Raw genomic sequence first — 20,330 nt, forward strand, 5'->3', positions numbered from 1 at the left:
GGACTTGCATGAACAGTATTGTGAGTAATCACAGGCAAAGAAAATGAGACTTAAAACAAAACAAATCTTATTTTTTAAATAAAAATTTACACACATGCCACTCAATTATTACTTATTTACATTTCCAACACCAAAACCTTAATTTTTACTAAAACAAAAGTTTATCAGATTACTAATAAGGATAAAAAAAAAGAGAAAATTGATGGAAATAATTGCATATAGCTTGCATTATAAATTCAAGGATTATGAATCAAGAGGGCAATTCCTAAACTCTATTCATAACGAGGGAATTGCTTCTGATCTTTCCACCTGAATTCAGGAAACTTTCTGATGAAAACTTGAGTTGGATCATCTGCTTCGAGGAGAAGTGCAGATTTCATGCTTAAATGCGCCGAACCGATCAACATTCGACGCGCAATAGCCTTAAATCGGCTTGAAACTTGGGACTGGCAGTGAGAGTTTTGCTAGCAAGCATCCTAATGTCCTCTATTTTTGTCCTGTAGTTTAAGAATATAGGTGTATAGTTTTGGAAGTACCATAAGGAAAAGATATTCAAGACGTATATTAAACATTTGAGTATGCGCCAGTTATCTAAATTTTAGTAGAAGCTATATAGTCCATTTGATGATTTAAATTTCTCACACTTCCAAACCAATGATTTTGATTGAGTTATAAGAATATTTTGATGTATAGTTTATGTTCTATAACGATTTACATAGACTAGTTTTCTACTCAAATCAAAATCAACATTGGTAGAGAATGTGTTTATGAATAGTCCACCTCTCCAATTTGATTGAGAGGGGGTCGAAAAATGAATAAACAAAGGCATTGGTAGAGTTAAAATAAAAAAAAATGAAATACAAAAAATCAGAAAAAATAGCGATTATGGCATTCTTACTTCTAATATAACAATATGCTAAGTAGACAACTAGCAAAGGTGCACACAATGAATTACCTCTTTAATGCCTAATGCATACTTTTGATGTTGCCCTGGTCTTTTTCCTCGAAGTTTATAGTTTCTTGTTATTTTCTATAAAAAGAAGAGAACAAGCAAGCTGAACATAAGTAAATATTAAAATTATTTGGCAGATGTAACAAGACAGTAGCTAGGTAAAATTGACTATTCAGCAAAGTTGACCTCTGATAATGAAACTCTAAATCCTTCAGCAAGAACTGTAAGCCTCTCTGGACAATTAAAACTTAATTATTTACTATAAAGGAAGATCAAATACAGGCTACAGCAATCAGATAATGAAAATTTGGCATTGTGCGATAAGAAATTGCAAATTTTATAACTGGTCAAGAAAACTTCCAAGTCACTTTGAGTTTAAAGAAAAAAGTTTACAACAACATAACATAAATGATATAACAAAATATGACCCGACTATGTAGCTTGCACAACCACACCGACTGCCTCGTTCGTAATCCTCTTTGGCTTTACTCTTGAGGAGAGTGTTCACTATCTTATGTAAAATATGCGAACAGCTTGGTGTTAGATATGTAACTACATAGAATTTGGTTGTCAGATATGTAAATACATAGAACTTGGGCGCTACTTATGTAAATTACATATAAAATATTTCTTCAATCGTTACCGTCAAAGGAAGAAACAGACAAACACTCAGTAACAAAGCTAAGATGTATGTGACCTGCACCAACTAATGGATATTGGTCCTTCAATTAGTAATTAAAAATAAAAATTAAGAGAAGAGAAGAATCAATATAACATTCTTTCATAGCATGAGAGATATATATATTAGATGAGAAAAATCAAAGTATTTTTTGGGAGGAGAAAAAAAGTGTGGGAGTTGATTGCTATGATAGAGAAGGTTGGCAGCACTTGATGCATGGTTGAAAGAGGAGGTGAGGGATTTGGCGACTATGGAGGACATGAAACAATAATTATTAATTGAGGAAGAGACAACATCTATATCACAAAAAAAGTTAATATTTGCAAGAGAATTGGCATCAACCAGGACAAAACCAATGCAAGGTGGCCAAGATAAGAGTAATTTATATGTGTGTTGGCAGCCAAAGAAGGGGTTGATTCATTAAACAAATAATACAATTTAAATGCACACCAATATTATGTGCCTGCATGGCAATAATCATTTTAGGTATATCCACCATTGTAAGTAAGTAAAATTTGAAAGGGGCATTTACACATATACCAGTATAGCACACCATTCTAATGTTGTTGCGTCTACTTCGCTTAAATTTTCAATATCACATAAGAAATGTGTTGTGAAAAGCGAAGGTAATAAAACAAAAAAATAGATCAAGAAAAATCGCAAAACAGAAAATAACAGTGGAAACACACAAGTTTTACATGGTTCGGCAAATTGACTACGTTCACGGAGTTGCAGAGAATTTTATTAGATTGAGGAATATACCCGTCGATCATCTCAACGATTACAAGAAATCTCTCTCTTCCTCTCTCTCTCTCTCTTCTTCTCTCTCTCCACCCGAGAGTCACTACAGAAGAAGAAGCCTAGGAGAACATCACCTACGATTCATTCTTTCTTAGAGTTCGGTCGCAGAAGCCAAAGATATGGAATCCAATTCCTTTTCTCATGTAACAAAACCTCACGTCCGAAGAAGCATCTTAGAAGACTGAACACCTGCTACTTTAATAGATGGTGGGATCATGCATAAAAGCCAACTGCCTTATTTAGAGAAGAAAAAACAAGAGGCGGGAAGCATAGCGAAGAAGCGAGATTTTGATTCAGAAGATAATTCAGGCAGGATTCCAAAACAAGCGAAGCTTAACAAGAAATTAATTAACAACAAGTTATTTAACTTCCATAAAGTGGACTGGTTTCCACAACTCAACAATTCTCCCACTTGGAGACTGGGACATTAGTTGCATCACCCACTAACTACATCATCAGTTGTCTGTACCGACCTTTTCCTCAAATGTGATATCTTCCATCTCTACAACTCAAAGCCACAATCTTCATGCATGATAACCAGCTGAAGTCGAGCACAACTTCAACTTCGCGAGATTAATATCCTTAATCGACATATCAGCGTCAACATAGCATTGTACCTCCAAGTTCTTTCTTGGGTTACTCTTGTATCTGCTAACAACTATCACTGCATGGGCAATATCATGTCTTAGCTGAAAGCATTTTTCAACAAGTCCAACATTGTACCTATAACATTCACCTGGTACACCCACTTATTGTGCAATGTCTTATTCCCTAGTTGAAGTTCTATCAATTCCCAAGTCTAATTCCCTGTCAGGAAATCCGACTTCTCCTTCTTGGTCAGCTCTCACTTGCTCGAATTCTCATCTTGTAAGATTTCTTTATAGCTCTGACTCATGTGACCAAGTTTGCAATGCCGCAGATCTGTCGTGCTCTCTGCAACTGTAGTAGCAACAGTGTTGAATAAACCAACAGTCACATATAATGTGTCAGTTTTCTTGCCCTGAGCCACCACTAATGCTCCTTTGGTAACCTTCCAGATGCTATATGAGAACACTACCGAATGACCATCCTCATTCCAACAGAAATGAGGTTTTTCTTCAACTCAGGAACATGTCTGACCTTTTGCAAAGTCCATTTGCTCTTGTTAGGGAGTGCAATATCAACGTCTCTCATCTCAACTACATTCAGAGCTTTTCCATCAGTCAGATGTACCTTCCCAAAGTCGTCTGCAATATAATTTCACATCAGCTCCCGGTGGAAAAATGTATGGAAGGAAGCCCCTGATTCCAGTATTCAGTTATCAACAGAACGGTGAACTGTCAGCAATAGTGCATCATGTATCTCTTTATATACAACATTAGCACTATCATTCCCCTTTTTTTTTGGATTCTTGCAGTTCTTTTTTATGTTGTCAGTCTTGCTACAATTCCTTCAGGCTGTCTGCTGACCAGACTTTGATTTCGATCTTCCTTTGTTTGAGTTCATGTTATGTGATCTCCCTCTAAAATCAACAATCAGTGTCGAATTCGAACCTGATGTCTCGCCAGAATCTTTCCTGCGCACCTCCTCAACCAAAATCAAATCACGAATATCATCATATTTCAGTTTAGATTTACCTGCAGAACTGCTAGCAGCTATCTTCATAGTTTCTCATCTATTTGACAATGAAGCCAAAAATATCAGCGCATGTATCTCATCATCAAAATCAATTTCAACAGACGAAAATTGATTTGTGATGATATTGAAATCATTCAAGTGTTGAGCAACAGACGCACATACCGCCGTCTTCAAGTTTAATAATTTTTTTTTTTCATCAGATGCACATTGTTATTCGCCGATGGCTTTTCATACATACCTAATAAATCCGTCATGAGATTTGCAGTAGTCCTCTCCTTTATGACGTTATGGGCAACAAATCTTGACAGGGTTAATCGTATAACTCCCAGATCCTATCGATCAAACAGATTCTGTTTCGCCTCTGTTGAACTCATTTTTGGTGAGGTCTTTCTTTCCTCTTAGTGCTTAGGATCTAGTCATAGGACTTTTCCTTGACTATCCTAGAACACTAGAGATGGAACCCACCTATATAGAAATTTAAACCACCTCCTAGCTCTCTTCGAAACCCTACGTGGCTGGTCATAAACCTCCTGCACTTTGATAGTTAGGACCAATTTGTGAGGATTTGAGGATGAGTTCACATAGAGTTTAGAAGCCTCAAGAAAACCCATTATGACATTCGTGCATTCACGCACCAATATCACGATTCAGTCAGTCGAAGCACATAAATATCAAAATTCACATTGCACGCACCTTTATTTGTTTCATATTAATCGAAACTTGAATAAAATTTTGACACGGTCGATCGCGAACTAAAATTTCGATGAAAATTAAATTTGACGCATTTTTGACTCGATCGTTGACGAGATTGTCGGAACGACCCCGGATGACGAAACGGACTGCGCGAGCGCGTCCGGAACGTCGATTTTGCATTGGAAGGATGTTTATTTCACCACGAAGCCGTGTCCGGGCAAAAAAAAAAAAATGCACAGAGAGCTTTGAATAATGATATTATTATAATATAATATATAATGAAAAAATAATTGAAAAAAGCAATCATATCTACCTTATCAGATCCCATGCAATATAACAAGGTAGATATAATAAGGTAGATATTAAATAGTTAGAATAATATTATTATTATTATATTATAACATAATACAATATAATATATAATAAAAAAAATTTATCATGATCTATTAAAATAACTCACGTATGACAACTTTCGCACCCTCTCTCCAGTTGATCTTATCTTATGCGCTCATAAAAGAATAATATAAAAATTAAAAAAATATTATCCTATTCTATTAAAAAGAAAAGGAAACTCACGCATGCAGCATCATATCTCTGTTCCGCCTCTCTCCTCGAGCCGCACATCTCCCACGCTTGCTATCGCGAAAGCTCACGCCAGCCTCCCGTCTCTCTCTCCTCCTATAAAACCCAAACTCCTCCCTTCACTCTAGAAGCAAGCTCTCACACTCCTCCATCTTCTTCTCTACCAGTGAAACACCACCTCCTCTTCATTTTTCCCCCCTCCGGCTAACCTTCTTCCCTCTCTATTCCTTGTCGTGAGATCCTCCAACTTACCCTTTTCTCTCACAAGCTTCATCATCCTCTCTTTTATTTTCCCTCAAAACCACCTTCCACAGCCAACCAAAACTTCTCTTCTTCTCGTTCATCCAAACCGACCACCTTAGCTGTGAACTTCATCTCCACCTTCCCTCGCTCCAATTCCTCCTTCCCAACAGTGAGCCTCGACACTCCTTGCCTCCAATCAATTGAGCACTCACACCTCCTCTCACCAACCAATCCAAGAAAGCTCTTCTCCTTAGCTTCTCCCAAGCCATAAGCTCCCCATTTCACTCTCCTCTCCAATAGTCGAATCATTTTCTCTACACACAGCAGCCCCCTTTTCCTTCTCTCTCTTCTTCTTCTTCCTTCTCCGACGAGCCTTCCTCCCTCCACCAAAGCTCGAATCGGGTACTCCCCTCTTTTACATGCTTACCACATTATTCTTCTTTTTTTATCTTCACATGCATGGTACAATTTTTATGAATTGATACATCTAATATCTAAATTTTGACGTTCTTCTCGTACTTCATTCAAACACGTCCAGACTTGTTAGGTGCAAAACAACAAAGGCTTTGGAGAAGATGAGATCGACGTGACGCCAACGTAGATAAATAAAAAAATTTGGAGTATTTTTTATTTAAATAATTATAAAAATTTTAAAAATTCATAACTTGACGTAGAAAAATGCTAAAAATAAAATAAATATACCTCGCTCTCAGTAAATAAAGAAGAATAATGTGAACTAAAAATATCTGCTTTAGTTAATTAAATGGATTAACATTCAAAATTCCTTTTTTTAATTAAAATAATTCTAAAAATAAAATTAAAAAAAAATACAAACTCTTCTCTAATATTTTAATTAAACCATGAGTAGCAATTCAGCAAAATTTTTAAAGTCATGTGGATTGAATTAAAGGAATTATGAAGTTAAAGGCTCCAAGGGTAAAATGGTAATTATGAAATTTTAAATCTCAATAAAATTTTAGGTCAAACCAAAAAGTTAAAAGGATAAAAAAAACAACTCATGCTATTTTCTAAAAAAAGGGTAAAAGTGTAATTTCTCCAATTATTGAGAATTGAAGGATGATTAAATATGGAAGATTCTCAAGTGAGGGGCTTGAGATAGGAAGACAATAATTAACTAATTGGAAGCCCCAGATTAATGTTTAAGCATGATACAATCGTTGAATAAGGATTAATATCACTTAACTTAAATTACAAATCTATCCTTAATGATCTAGGAGCTTGGTAATGAGCTAAGATTGATCTGAAACTATTTAAAGGGATCAGAAAATAAAAAACATAATTTTTCATAAACACTATAGGCTCAAGTTCAATTCAGAGAGAGAAAAATTTCTTTAAGTAATTAAACTCACTCTTGGGATAATCACCCATTCAAGCATCCAACAAAATAGATGTTAGCCTACTTAGGGGTTAATTAAGATATATTGAGCATAAATTAAAAGACATTAATTTATTTTGGATGGTTTAATTAACAGTCTAGCATGATTAAAATGAACTTAAAATGATCTAAAGATTCCAATTTTGTTTGGAGTAATTATTTGGACATCCTTGGGAGATTTCAGATATTTTAAAGAACATCTGGGTCTGTTATGATTTGTTGAAGAACATCATCCTAAAAACACAAACGATCATTGAAAATCGGACGAGCCCCTTAAGACCCACCAAGTTATGGTTTCAGGACCTGATAATTCACACAAATCAATAGAAATACTCTAAACTACTTATCCTACATTAATAACCTAATGCTTAATGGTTTAAGTATTCCCTAAGGTATTTAAATACTTGTGAGCGAATGAGGATATTTGTTTGTGCCACATATGGATCATCGGACTTGTGTAAGTCTGAGGTCTAGGTGGTAAGGGCAATGATGATAATGTTAATGTGTGCTAAAACGATGGATACGATGAGGGATTTTATAATAGTATCTCTTATCTCTATGACCTTTAAGAAAATGAGAGGATAAGGACCAATGATACTATTCAACGACTCTTGAAAAGATGACTGCCTCTAATACTCTTAAGTTGCTTGTAATCGTAACTCGATTAGATTGATTAACCTATAGACTGCACCTCTTTACAAAATATTTTAAACAAAAGTCTCTTTTGCATGATAAAATTGTGTATGTATGAAAATTAAATTCAAATGAAAATTTGTTAAGGTCCACGGTTAATCACTTGGATTGAGGTTAGGACTGCTCTCCGTAGATGATCGGGTTGGTAGCTCTTATTTAAGGTCGGGAATCACACAGTCTTACTTTGAGCCCCCACCTTTACCCATGTCTTATATCTATTTCTGGTCTTTCATATGTGAATATGGGTTTTCTTTTTTACTCGGGTTTTGCTACGACTCAGTTACTGACTTTTTTGTACCGGATGCTTCCATTTACTTCTCTGTAATTTATTTAATTTCTGCAAACATATTATGTTTTATGATGCTAACCATGCAGTGAGAGTAGCGAAAAGATGACTGGTACGCATTTATATTTTATGCACTACAATTTTATTTATTTATTTTTACATCTTTTTTACCTACATTATTTATCTTGCTTGCAAAATTTTTCAAAACTGAAAATTATAAAATTATTTTCAAAATTAAACAACATTTTCAAAATACAACAACAAAACAAAAAATTTCATGATATGTCCCTCGGATGAGGTAACCTACGGTTGATAACGAGATCTCCCCAGTTTAAATGAGTTTAGCAGCTTGTTTAGACTAAGTAAATTCAAAAGAAAAATAGTGGTACCGGAACGAGGGAACCGTTGGATCCTAACAGGTGTCACTCTAATCAACTTTAAACCCCCCAGAACACTTGAACAATAACAACAACAAAACCAAAACATTGAAACATACACGATAAAACTTCTTGAACTTTAGCCTTAAGACTATCACTTCAATGAGGAGCTTAGAGCTAACACCGTGGGCAGCATGACAAAAATGTATAGAAAAATGACTTCGAGAGAGCAAGCAGATCTACAAGAACTTTTCTTATAATTAAATAAGAAGTCATAGAATTTCGACGTTGTCTGCCTAGTGCGACATAAATCATCAACTTATCTTTAGATTTTTGCACAATTATGTTATGCAATTTAAGCCCTAACTAGCTTTAGGCTCCAAAGTCGTCGTTCGTTACGATGTAAATCATCCTATCTTCCAGACTATTTGTATGATCGTGTCATGCAATCACAAGCCCTGAATAATAAAATTAGCAAGATTGAAATATCAAATAAATCATTCCCAAAACATAAAGTCAAACAGTAGGGTAGCTTGAGAAGTTACCGGGATTTTTCTCGGATCAATGACATCTCCTACCTTTCATTCATTTAGATTTCTGAAAATAATTGTTCTACTTTTGGTCTATTCTCTTTTGAATTTCCAATGTCCAAACTTGAAAACTTAAACTTAGAAAATCTTGAAAGCAAAACCACTGATCTGAATCGAGAGTATTCTTAAGCGGTTTCGGTCACTTAAGATTTAATTAACTACAGGAGTTTGTCTCTATAAGAAACTTTTGAACCCAGCTTAATATAAATCATATTTAGTCTTCTATATTGAATTGAGGAATTTGTCGATCAATATGAACGGTTTCGCAGACCAAAACGGATGTCATGGTTTCTATAGTTTAGTCTCACTATCAAACAATGTATTTATTCCTTGGAATAGATGCATCGTTTGCGATGTTGTGCTCGTTTATTTTAACTATTAAATATATAAGATCGGTTCGGTCTCGTACTTTTTAAAAGTAGTCCTCTCCTTGATAACATTGTGGGCAACCGATCTCGACAGGGTTAATCATATAACCAGCAGAACCTGTCGATCTAACAGATTCTATTCCGCCTCATCCATCTTTTTTGGTAGCTTTCCCAGTAACGGAAGATTAAGTTTCTTCTCATAGAGGTAATCCTCTATCTACATCCTCCAGTAAGTAAAATCTGTGTCATTAAACTTCTCGATCACCGATGTCATCACTTCGTCTCTGTCCATTGCTTTTCCTTAAATCCAAACCAAAACTTTGATACCAGTTATTGTGAAAAATGATGGCAATAAAGCGAAAAACCGGATCGAGAAAAATCACAAAACAGAAAACAACTGTGAAAACACAGATTTTATGTGGTTCGGCAAATTGTCTACATCCACAGAGTTGTAGAGGATTTTATTAGCTTGAGGAATATACCCGTCAATCACCTCGACGATTATAAGAAATTTATCTCTTTTCCTCTCTCTCTCTCTCTTCTTCTCTCTCTTCTTTTCTTTCTTCACCCGAGAGTCACTACAGAAGAAGAAGGCAAGAAGAACAGCACCAGCGATTCTTTCTTCCTTAGAGTTCGATCGCAGAAGCCAGAGATATGGAATCCAATTCCTTTTCTCCTCCTATAACAAAACCTCACGTCCGAAGAAACATCTTAGAAAACCGAACACCTGCTGCTTTAATAGATGGTGGGACCATGCACAAAAGGCAACTGCCTTATTTAGAAATAGAAAAAAACAGGAGGCGGGAAGCACAAAAAAATATTATATCAGGACTCAGCACGTAGAGTTACGTGCAGAGCGAGGTAATCGACCTGGTAACACAAGAGAATATTCTCCTCATATTATTCAGGTGTTATTGTGTGTTATTCAGGTGTTAATGTATGTTACTCAAATGTTATTGTGTTCTGGGAATATTACCAATGTTATAATAGCACAATAACACATCAATAATATTTGAATAACACACAATACACCTGAATAACACACAATAACACATAAACAACACGAGGGGAATATTTCTTATGTCACCAGGCCGATCACCTCCACGGACAGCTATTTAATTAACTTCCATAAAGTGGACCGGTTTCCACAACTCAACAAAATGCCACTTTTAATTGATTTTTTTGAAGTGAAATGCACATGTAAATTACTAAAAAGGAAATATAAGCTGTCAGGAAAAAAAAGAAAAAAAAAGTGGAAAATATAAGATGATAAAAATCACTACAAAAGATGTTAGATCTGAGGTTCTTACCACACACCTACAGGGGAGGTCGGCGGTAAGGCCTAAGGTTTCGTCAGGGAAGGAAGATTGGGTAGATCGGCGTGTGGAGGAGGAAGTCAAAGCAAGTCGACGTTCGGCCTTGGATCGCGTTAGGAGGAGGAAGAATTTCCGGTGAAAAGAGAGCAGGGAAACTGGGCCGCCTAGCAAGGGTTTTCGCGGGGAACGATTTTGCGATTCGTGACGTTGGAGGAGGGACGGTTCGGTTTGCTTGGTTTAAGCCGAGGGAAGGGTAAAAAAATAAAATTTCATCGGCTCATGTATTTCCGATGGTTTAGGTAACTTGTAGCCAGAAAATTTTTCATGAGCGGAAAACTCTGGGTGGGTATTCTAATAATATACTGTCATGTGTGCTATATAGTAGAAGTTATTAAGAGTTATTAAAATAAAATCGTGGCTTATTGTGGGAGTTAATGCAGGGGTTATTGAAGTGAAACAATAGAGGTTATTGGGGGTTAATGTAGAGGTTATTGTAATGGGTTATTAAAGCAGAGCCGCGGAGGTTATTGGAAGATTGTTGTTGGAGTTACTAGAATGAAACTGGAGAGGTTATTGGAGGATATTGAGGGGGTTATTGAAGGGTTATTGCGCGTTATTGGAGTTAATACCTCAATAACTCTCTCAATAACATTCGTGATTCCACTTCAATAACCTCTCGCAACAACCCCCAATAATCTTTGTGGTTTCACTTTAACATTTTTTTAGGTGGGCTCGGTGTAGCATGCATGGCGGAATATTATTGGAGTTCGCACGAAGAGCTGCATCCGGGACTCCGTATGGAAAATTTTCTCATGTTTGAGGCGGTGGTGCAACACCACATATCAGTTTTTTGTTCTGTTTAGTAAAATTGTGTTTTGTCTGTTTTCTCATAAAACTGCAGTTAAATTTTGCATTTATCACCAGACCTAACTTATTATGATGACTGCTAGAAAGTTATGGTCTCATTTTTTTTTTTTTAAATTTTATAATAGACTCCGCAGTTTTTTGAACAACAATTTCTTCTTTAACAATTTCACAGTTACTTCTTAAAAAAACTACAACTGCCCAAAACACCCTTAAGAACGATTTCAAAACCACTACAAATTTATGCCACTAAAAGTGACATTTTATGTCACAACCAAAACATTACTATCACTAATTTAAAAAGAATAAACATTTCTTTTTTTTAATATAACATATTCATTTTTCAGGCACAGGCTTATTACACCAAACTAATAAAGGAGATAATTATGGTATGCATGCAAATTTCCCTATTTTATATCAAATGTGTAGCACCCCATCACTAAGCATGCCCTCGCCAAATGACTCTTCCTAAGACCAAATAAAAATAAGTATATAAACTTAGCTTATTGCCTAATATATTGTTAATAACTAGATTTTAGTACTGCATACGACAAAGGCAAAGAATAGAGAGATGCAATTGGTTTTCTTTGCAGAAAAGCCCAGTTGCTTTAATTTATTTGTTTAAATGTTCAACTTGTGCTCTGATTTTCCTCTTATTCAAAGAGTAGAGAGGAAGGTTCATATGAAAGTAAAGAAGTCTGCAGCAGCAAGCTTTTTCATTTTAATAATATATATATATAATATGTTTTAGCATTACAATTAAATAAATTTAAGCACTTTAAGAATTGGATAATGAGTTCCAATAATTTTTTTACTATGTAAAAATTGGTCAAATAGTAAAAAAAGCATGCCATCATGCATTTAAACTAATAATTTAGAAGATATGATGATGACTACAATAATGTAGCTATTTGCGTAACAAAATCCTTAATGCATTTGAGTCAAATGAATGAAGAAAATTCAAGTGGTGATGAGGCTGACATTAGAAGATAATAAAATCACATTCTGGCGTCCTCCATCAACGACATTGTATGTCGAAGCTTATGTTATATTATCTTATGTTTGCTCTAAATTAGGTGTCCAGCAATTTTGATAGTCCTGCTCAAATTTTATTGATAAGTCAAATGAGCTCGACAATCGCTTTGTATGAGTTACATGTCTGCCTTGATATGTTAGTTAACTAACCATTATAATTTTTGTTTTTTTTTTTTTTCCATACTTACAAAATATTTCTTCCTCCACTTTGCCATTATAATCATTTTTTGAAAGTCTTTCAAGTGTTTGGACGTATATCATTTAGCTTTCCTTCTAAATCCAACAATATTCTTAAATTCTTAACACAAATATATTTCTTAAATTTCCATACCAACCAACTCGTGATGCGAGAAGCTTTTTCTCAGTACTATATGATAATATACGTTTGTCAACAATTATATAATTTATAAGGAAGCTCTTTAAGAGATCTACAACTGTATAACATCTAATTAGATGAGGTCACTTAACAAGTTTTTCCTGGTCATTTATTGATTAAGAGTCGCTATTAGAAGGATGGTCTCGAATCAAGGACTTCGACCTATTGTTACGCACCTCCATTTTTAAAAAAAGCCGAGCCACATCCTTTTTGCTAAAAGAATGAATATTCGAGAGAAAACTAGAGAGAAGAAGAATATTCTAAGAGACATTAGAAGGATCCACCACATTCCCGAGAAGGTTGTAAGGGAAAAGCTTCAAGAAGAATTCAATGATAGCTTAAAAAGATCTAGGATCATGTATATATATAAAAGAACAATGTAAAACTATCTATAAGTTAGTATTGTCTAATGTAATATAGAAAGTTCCTAAGGTTTGGTAGAGGATTATAAATATAAGTCTCACCTCCTCATTTGTATCCATCAAAGGTTTCTAAACAACCAAGTTTAATCTTCCATTCTTTATTGAATTGTTCATTTCTTCAATAATTTCTCCCTACTTCTTCCTAGATAATTTCGGTGCTTACAAATCTAAGCTTTGCAAATGTTAGGTTGATTTAGTATTAAGGAAGAATGCTAAAGCTGCACGAAAGACTTAAGATAAGTTTGTTTGTGACACTTGGTATTTGAGCTAAGGTTCGAAGGTATGACAAAGAACGTCAAAGAGAACATCATGGTGCCTAAAGCAACAAAATGTGGAATCATCCCAACAAGGGCGAAGCGGTCAGGAGCAACGAGATCGGCTGCATCTAAACCACATGAGAGGTCTAAGGAGATCATGCATGGTTTTGATTCATGACTTCCTCCGAAGTTGAAGGCAATGAATAGCAAGGAGGCTCAGATAGAAGATTTGATCAGAAGGTGGATGGACTTGAGGAGGAGGACATCACCATCCACTTGACGATCACAGGTATGATACTCCAACTGGAGGAATTCTGAAAAGATCAAATTGCAAAGATGTGGGAGGACTTAATGGGGGAGCTCTGATCTCACTAGGAAGAAATAAGCAATATATGTGTCAGCTTGGAGGATATATGTGGAGACATATCGCTATGCAAGAGAGCACTGGCGACATCCACCAACCACCATACTTACAAAGCTAAGCAAATTGAAGTTCCAAAGCCAAAGAGTGTTGGAGGAACTTGCAATTTGAAAGAAGTCGACAACTTCTGATGCGGACTTGAGCAATATTTTAAAGCCATAGGGATTACGGAGAGGACGCAAAATTTCAATTTGCAACTCTTTATCTCTCTAACATCATTATGTTGTGGTGGAGAAGAAGAAGACGAGATATAGAGAAAGGAATGTGTATCATATCCACCTTCAATAACTTCAAGAAAGAGATTAAAAGACAATTTTATCTTGAGAATGCAAAGGATGAGGCATGAGCACAGGTGCTTCTCACCACGTCAACTCCATTGAAATTCAAAAAGGTTGAGTCTGCAAATAACTGAAGGAGAAAGCTCCATCAAGGTAGTCAATTCAATAATGTGGACAATCCATGAAGTATTCAGAAGAGTAAAGACTAAAATTGGAGCTTGCTTAGGTATATTAAACTTCTCAGTCATTCCAATATATTATTTTAAAGTTGCTCTAGGGTTATACTTCTTTAATCAAGCAAGAGCATTCTCAATACCCTTCACCAATAGTATGTGTATTATGGAAGGTAATCAAGCTTGCTTAGTACCAACAATAATAACTAACAAGCAAGAAGCTAACATGTTATCAATCATCCAAATCATGAAGAGCATCAGACAAGGGGAGGGAAGCTACTTGACTATTCTTCATAATGAAGAACCAAGGACCCAATAATAAATGTCAAGGTAGGTAGCAACAACAATCGATAAGTATAAAAGTGAGTTACCAAAGGAGCTACCATCAAGAAAGAAGATGAACCATTAAAATAGGTTAGAATCAAGGGCTAAATCGCTAGCTATGAAACATATTGCATGACATACCTCTCCCCTACAATAAGGTATGAGAGAAAAAGTCCAACAGTCTTCAAATTTATCAAATCATGGAAAAAGAAAAAGGAGTTAGCTCGAGCGAAATTACGTAAGGCTGCAAGAAGAATATAAAAGCAGGCAGCCAAGAAAATGAGATATGGAGACACTTAGAAAAAGAAAGAATTGATGGTATCAGGTGGAAGGTGCAATGAGAGCATTGTGAGCTTAGCTGGGGGAGAGCGTCATGCACCTTCATTTTAAGAAAGGCCAACCCACATCCTTTCTGATATAAGAAAGAATAATCTAGAGAAAACTAGAGAGAATGATAATAATACAAGTGACTCTAGAATGATACATCACATTCCTGGGAATGTTGGAAGGGAAAAGCTTCAAGGAAAACTCAAGGATAGCCTTGAAAGGTCTAGATCATGTATATATATAAAAAAGCAATGCAGAACTATCTAGATGTTTGTATATTCTAATGTAATCTTGAAAGTTGCTAAGGTTTGAGAGAGGACTCTAAATAGAAGTCCCTCTCCCTCATTTGTATCCATCAAAGGCTTCTAAGTAACCAAGTGTAATCTTCCATTCCTTAGCGAATTGTTCCTTTCTTTAATATTTTCTCCCTATTTATTCCTAGAAAGATTTGGTGCATACAAGTCAAAGTGTTGCAAGTGTTAGGCTGATTTAGTACTATGAAAGAGTGTTAAAGCCGCACGGGAGATTTAAAAGAAGTTTGTCCCTGCATGTAACTCTTGTAGCATACTTGTAGAACTAGTTTTTAATATTTCTTAAAATGTGTGTTGTTAATAAAATAAAATGTCAAATTACATTTTTATAATAGCTTAATAAAATAACATAAATAAAAAGTAACCAATAGCTCACAATAATATTACTTACATCAAAAACCTCTCGTTTGAGGAAGCATCTTATGCTTCAATGCCAACATGACAACATTCTATGAATCTCTTGAATGCTCGTATCATGCAACAATTTAGAAGTCATCAAAACCATACAATATGTACTTTGATTAATGCACGTTATTCTAAATGGACAAAAATCATCAAAACTCCAATACTAAGTAAACATTACAAGGCTCTTTCACAAAACTTCAATCTTGGCAATTTATGTTTTGCCATGCTATAAAGTAAAAAAGTTGTTTAATGAGACCATCCTTCATTTGATTTTAGACACGCGACTTTATATACTTTCATCTTTATTAGTTAACTAACCATCAATACTGTCATCTTTATTTCATATCTTATAAAATATTTCTTTCTTTTCTTTGTCTATTATAATCATTTTTTCAGAGCTTATATATTTGTATATCATTTATCTTCCCTTCTAAATCCAGTAATGTACATACATTCTTAACACAAACATTTTTTTAAAATTCATAACATTCAATTTTTGATGCAAGAAGTTTTTTTCTTAATACTAGATGATATATGATTGTCAACATTTTCTTTTCATAATTTAATAAGGAAGTCCTTTAATAGATTTACAACTATATAACATCTAATTAGATGTGGTCGCTCAACATGTTCTTCCATGTCCTTTATTGACTAAGAGTCACTACTAGATAGATGATCACAATCTAAGAACGTACTATAACTCATGTGGCATACTAAAACTAATATGTAACCTCTCTTGAAATGTGTGTTGCTAACAAAAACATCGTGTCAATTTAATTTTTGTATTATAGCTTAATAAAATATAATAAATAAAAAATAATCAATAGTTCACAATAAAATATTACTTGCATCTAAAAGCTCTCCTTTGAAGAAGCATTTTTTGTTTCAATGCCAACATGACCAGGGCAGAACCAGCATTTCTTTTGAGGGCGGCAAGTATATTATATTAGTAAACTTAATCTCCGTCACACATCACTATTTAGATAACAAAATACACATTTCGGGCACTTCTTTGAAATCACTTCATAACATATATAAAAGTTAAAAAAAGCTAAAATTTTGATACGTCAGCATGATAAGTAATCCAATAAAAAATTATTTATATGTAAAAAATAACTAAATAAAAATCATTATAAATTTAATAGCAACAAAAAGAATTCAGTGTGCAAGCGTGCTATCGAGGTTGAGCTCATGTCAAGCAAGGCAAAGCGAGGTTGAGCAAAGTGAGTCCTGAGCGGGTGTATTAGAGAAGCAAGAGTGGCATGAGCCAGAGCAAGAAAGAGCGAAGCGAGCTCTATGTCCTAAGCCAAAAAATATTTCAATGAGGGCATAAATTAATAATTTAAAAAATAACATCAATTTATCCAGACATTGAATTATTATTGGTGATCGTACTTTTCTTTTAATTTTAAATCTAAAATAGATAAGAATATGCTAGTAAAAGATCAAAAAAAGAATATAAATTAAAATTATATCAAGTATTATAATCATTTCATTATTTATTATAACATGAAAATTATTTTATATTTTTAAACCTAATATATTTGATTTATGAATTTGTTCAAATGCCTATGCTAAAATTAAAAATATACATATTGAGCTAGTCATTTTCTTATTTTTAAATTATTTTAAAATGATTTACGTACATACCATTAAAATCTTATGTATTTACATATTTAACACCTAAGCATCAATTTTATCTTACATGACTAAGAGTGTAAACGAGCAGAACACGAGCGAGTCCAGGTTCAGTCACTAGTTTATATTTCGAGCTCAAAAAGTATGTTCGTGTTCGGCTCATTTGCTTAGCGAGTCGAACACGAGCCGGTCACGAACAAAGAGTCATTTTGATAAACCTAATCAAGTAGCCATAAGATAGATTGAGGCAAGATTTAAAACATCATTTGAATTAAATATAATAATTTTTATTCTATTTTCTTAATTAATAGTTTTAATTGATTATAAATTTTTGTATCCTTGTAGTCAATTAATTTTTGTAGAAATACTATTCATCAAGATATATATATATATATATAATTGAATAGTAATATTTCGAGCCGAACACGAACGAACAAATCGTGTTGTTCGTGTTCGGCTCGTTAACTTAGCGAACGAGCCGAACACGAGTTTTGCTATGAACAAATGACCCCTATATCAACATAAAATACCATGAACATGACAAACATCCCATGAATCTCTTACATGCACATATCATGCAACAAATTATAAGTCATTAAAATCATATGTTATGAACTATGATTACCTCTTATTATTATAAATGGACAAAAATCATCAAATTCCAAACCTGACCAACATTACGAGACTCTTTATTCACAAAACTTTAATCTCCGTAAACTATGTTTTGCTATGCAATAGCGTAAACATGTTGTCTAATGATACAACCCTTCATGTGATAATAGACATGTCATCTTGTATACTTTAAAATCTTAGATGGCATAGAATAACCTTTGTAGTCTAGGTTCATTCAAGATGTGTGAGATGTAATATCAAAATTTGAAACAATACTAAAAAAAAAATTAGAAGCAATATATATGAACTTGATCAAACCCCTTAAGCAAACACATTTATTAATTTCATGCAGCTTGAAAGCATTATTTTTTGTTGACTCTATGACAAATTAAATACATTATAATCATGACGTGAGGCGATCACACGTCTGGACAACGATCCAGAAGTACTGTCGTGTGATACATGATGACGTGACTACATTCCGACCATCCTCCAAATATATGATACGGTAACCGACACGTAATAGTTTTTCATTATATGGAGACACCGAAGGCTGGTTTTGCCATCAAAAGGAGCGGATTTTTCCTAGAAATACTAACCCCATAACGCTCCTCCATATCTAATTCCTTCTCCTGCATCCCATTCGGCAATTCCCAATCAAAACAATAAAGAAGATTTGCAAAAACAATCTCAACCCCAACAACACCATGAGCCATTCCAGGACAAATCCTACGACCCGAACCAAATGGTATGAACTCAAAATGATTTCCTCTGTAGTTTATTTTACCATTCAAAAACCTCTCTGGTTGAAAACTCTCCGGATCACTCCAGCTCTTCGGATCTCTTCCAATGGCTGAAGCGTTGATGATGACTCTTGTCTTTGCTGCAATATTGTAGCCGTTGATTCTAGTGTCTTGCATGCATTCATGTGGACCTAACAAAGGAGCTGCAGGGTGGAGTCTCAAGATTTCGTTTACAACCAGCTTCAGATAGCTGAGGTGTTGAAGATCATCTTCTTCAACTTTCAGCTTTCCGGTGCCGACAACTCGCCGGACTTCTTCCTGAGCTTTCTTCATGGCTATTGGGTTTTTCATTAGCTCGCTCATTCCCCACTCAATTGTCACTGCTGCTGTCTCTGTCGCTGTGAAGAATAAATCCTGCAGATAGATTTATTGAAAGTATATTGATGAAACAAATGAACCCGGAGGATATATAAATCAAATTTGTTTCAAGGATTCAAGACATTTTTTTCAATTGGGAGCTTTAAGTAGGACTCCAGAAGTTAGAAAATTTCTTCCAGGAAATCGATGATAAACTGATATATATATGAACAAAAGCAGCCTTTTTTGGCTTAAAAGCAAGCAAGAAGATAGATTTCATTATATTTACCACAATCAAAGCCTTGACATCTTCCCTTGACATGAGGAACCCTAGCAGCGGATGCTTCTCAACTTGACACCTAAGAAGCAAATCAAGAAAGTTTTCTTCTTTCCTTCCCAGACCTGATTTTTTCAGTTGTCTTTCTCTTATCTCCTCATCAAAAAGCTTATCCATCTCCCTGAAACTTCTCACAAGCTTCAGCCGCCACCCGGTAAGCCAATCCAGCCACCAAAATCGAGGAAATAAATCCCCAATACTAAACCCAGGGAGCACATCTATCACCGCCCTAATAAGATCCTGGTGTCGGCTCTCCCCGCACTCCCCATCCGCCGACGTTCTCTTCCCAAACACCTCTCTGTATATAACATTATTAAAGAAGCAAACAGCCATCTTGCTCAAATCCGTCGCCTTTCCATCACGCCAATCCTTTCTTATCGTGTTCACCAAAACACCAACTTCTTCATCCCGAATAGCGCGGAATGATTCCACCTTACTTGCCCCAAAGAACTCCGCATTGCTGAATCGTTTGATTTGCTTCCAGTGATCGTTGTAAGGGGAGAAGGCGATGTCGAGGCCGCCATAGGAAAGGTGGGAGCTTGCAATGAGTTCGGGGCGGCTGCAAAAGATGCGGTCTTGCGTTCTGAGGATTTCGAAAGCTGTTTCCTTTGAGGAGGCGATGATGGTGGGGATTTGGCCGAGGGTGAGGTGAATGAGAGGGCCGTGCTCTGCGGCGAGGTTTCGGAGGGAGACATGGGGAAGACGGCCGAGTTTCAGGAGATTGCCGATAAAGGGGAGCGGCGCGGGGCCTGGTGGAAGATTATGGCTTCGTTGTTCTCTTTTTAAAGCAATTGATTTGAGGAATAAGAAGAGTAGTAAGGAAAGAAGAAGATAGAAGGACATGGGCAAGAGATGAA

The 20,330-nt window shown here is 35.3% G+C and overlaps 1 protein-coding gene and 1 long non-coding RNA gene across 2 annotated transcripts; both read right to left on the minus strand.

Annotated features, from left to right (window-relative positions):
* Positions 1 to 299: 299 nt before the first annotated feature.
* On the minus strand, positions 300 to 10,850 carry LOC110032822. The gene is made up of 3 exons (XR_002294879.1): positions 10,588 to 10,850; positions 956 to 1,030; positions 300 to 497 (listed from the first exon to the last, which is right to left on the minus strand). It is a non-coding gene; the product is annotated as an uncharacterized LOC110032822 (long non-coding RNA).
* Positions 10,851 to 18,390: 7,540 nt separating this feature from the next.
* On the minus strand, positions 18,391 to 20,330 carry LOC110032819 (cytochrome P450 71A1-like). The gene is made up of 2 exons (XM_020736582.1): positions 19,426 to 20,330; positions 18,391 to 19,193 (listed from the first exon to the last, which is right to left on the minus strand). The coding sequence occupies exons 1-2, from the start codon at positions 20,314 to 20,316 to the stop codon at positions 18,570 to 18,572; spliced, it is 1,515 nt and encodes a 504-aa protein (XP_020592241.1). The 5' UTR covers positions 20,317 to 20,330; the 3' UTR covers positions 18,391 to 18,569.

Source organism: Phalaenopsis equestris, unplaced genomic scaffold, assembly GCF_001263595.1.
Source record: "Phalaenopsis equestris unplaced genomic scaffold, ASM126359v1 Scaffold001032, whole genome shotgun sequence".
Lineage (NCBI taxonomy): Eukaryota > Viridiplantae > Streptophyta > Magnoliopsida > Asparagales > Orchidaceae > Phalaenopsis > Phalaenopsis equestris.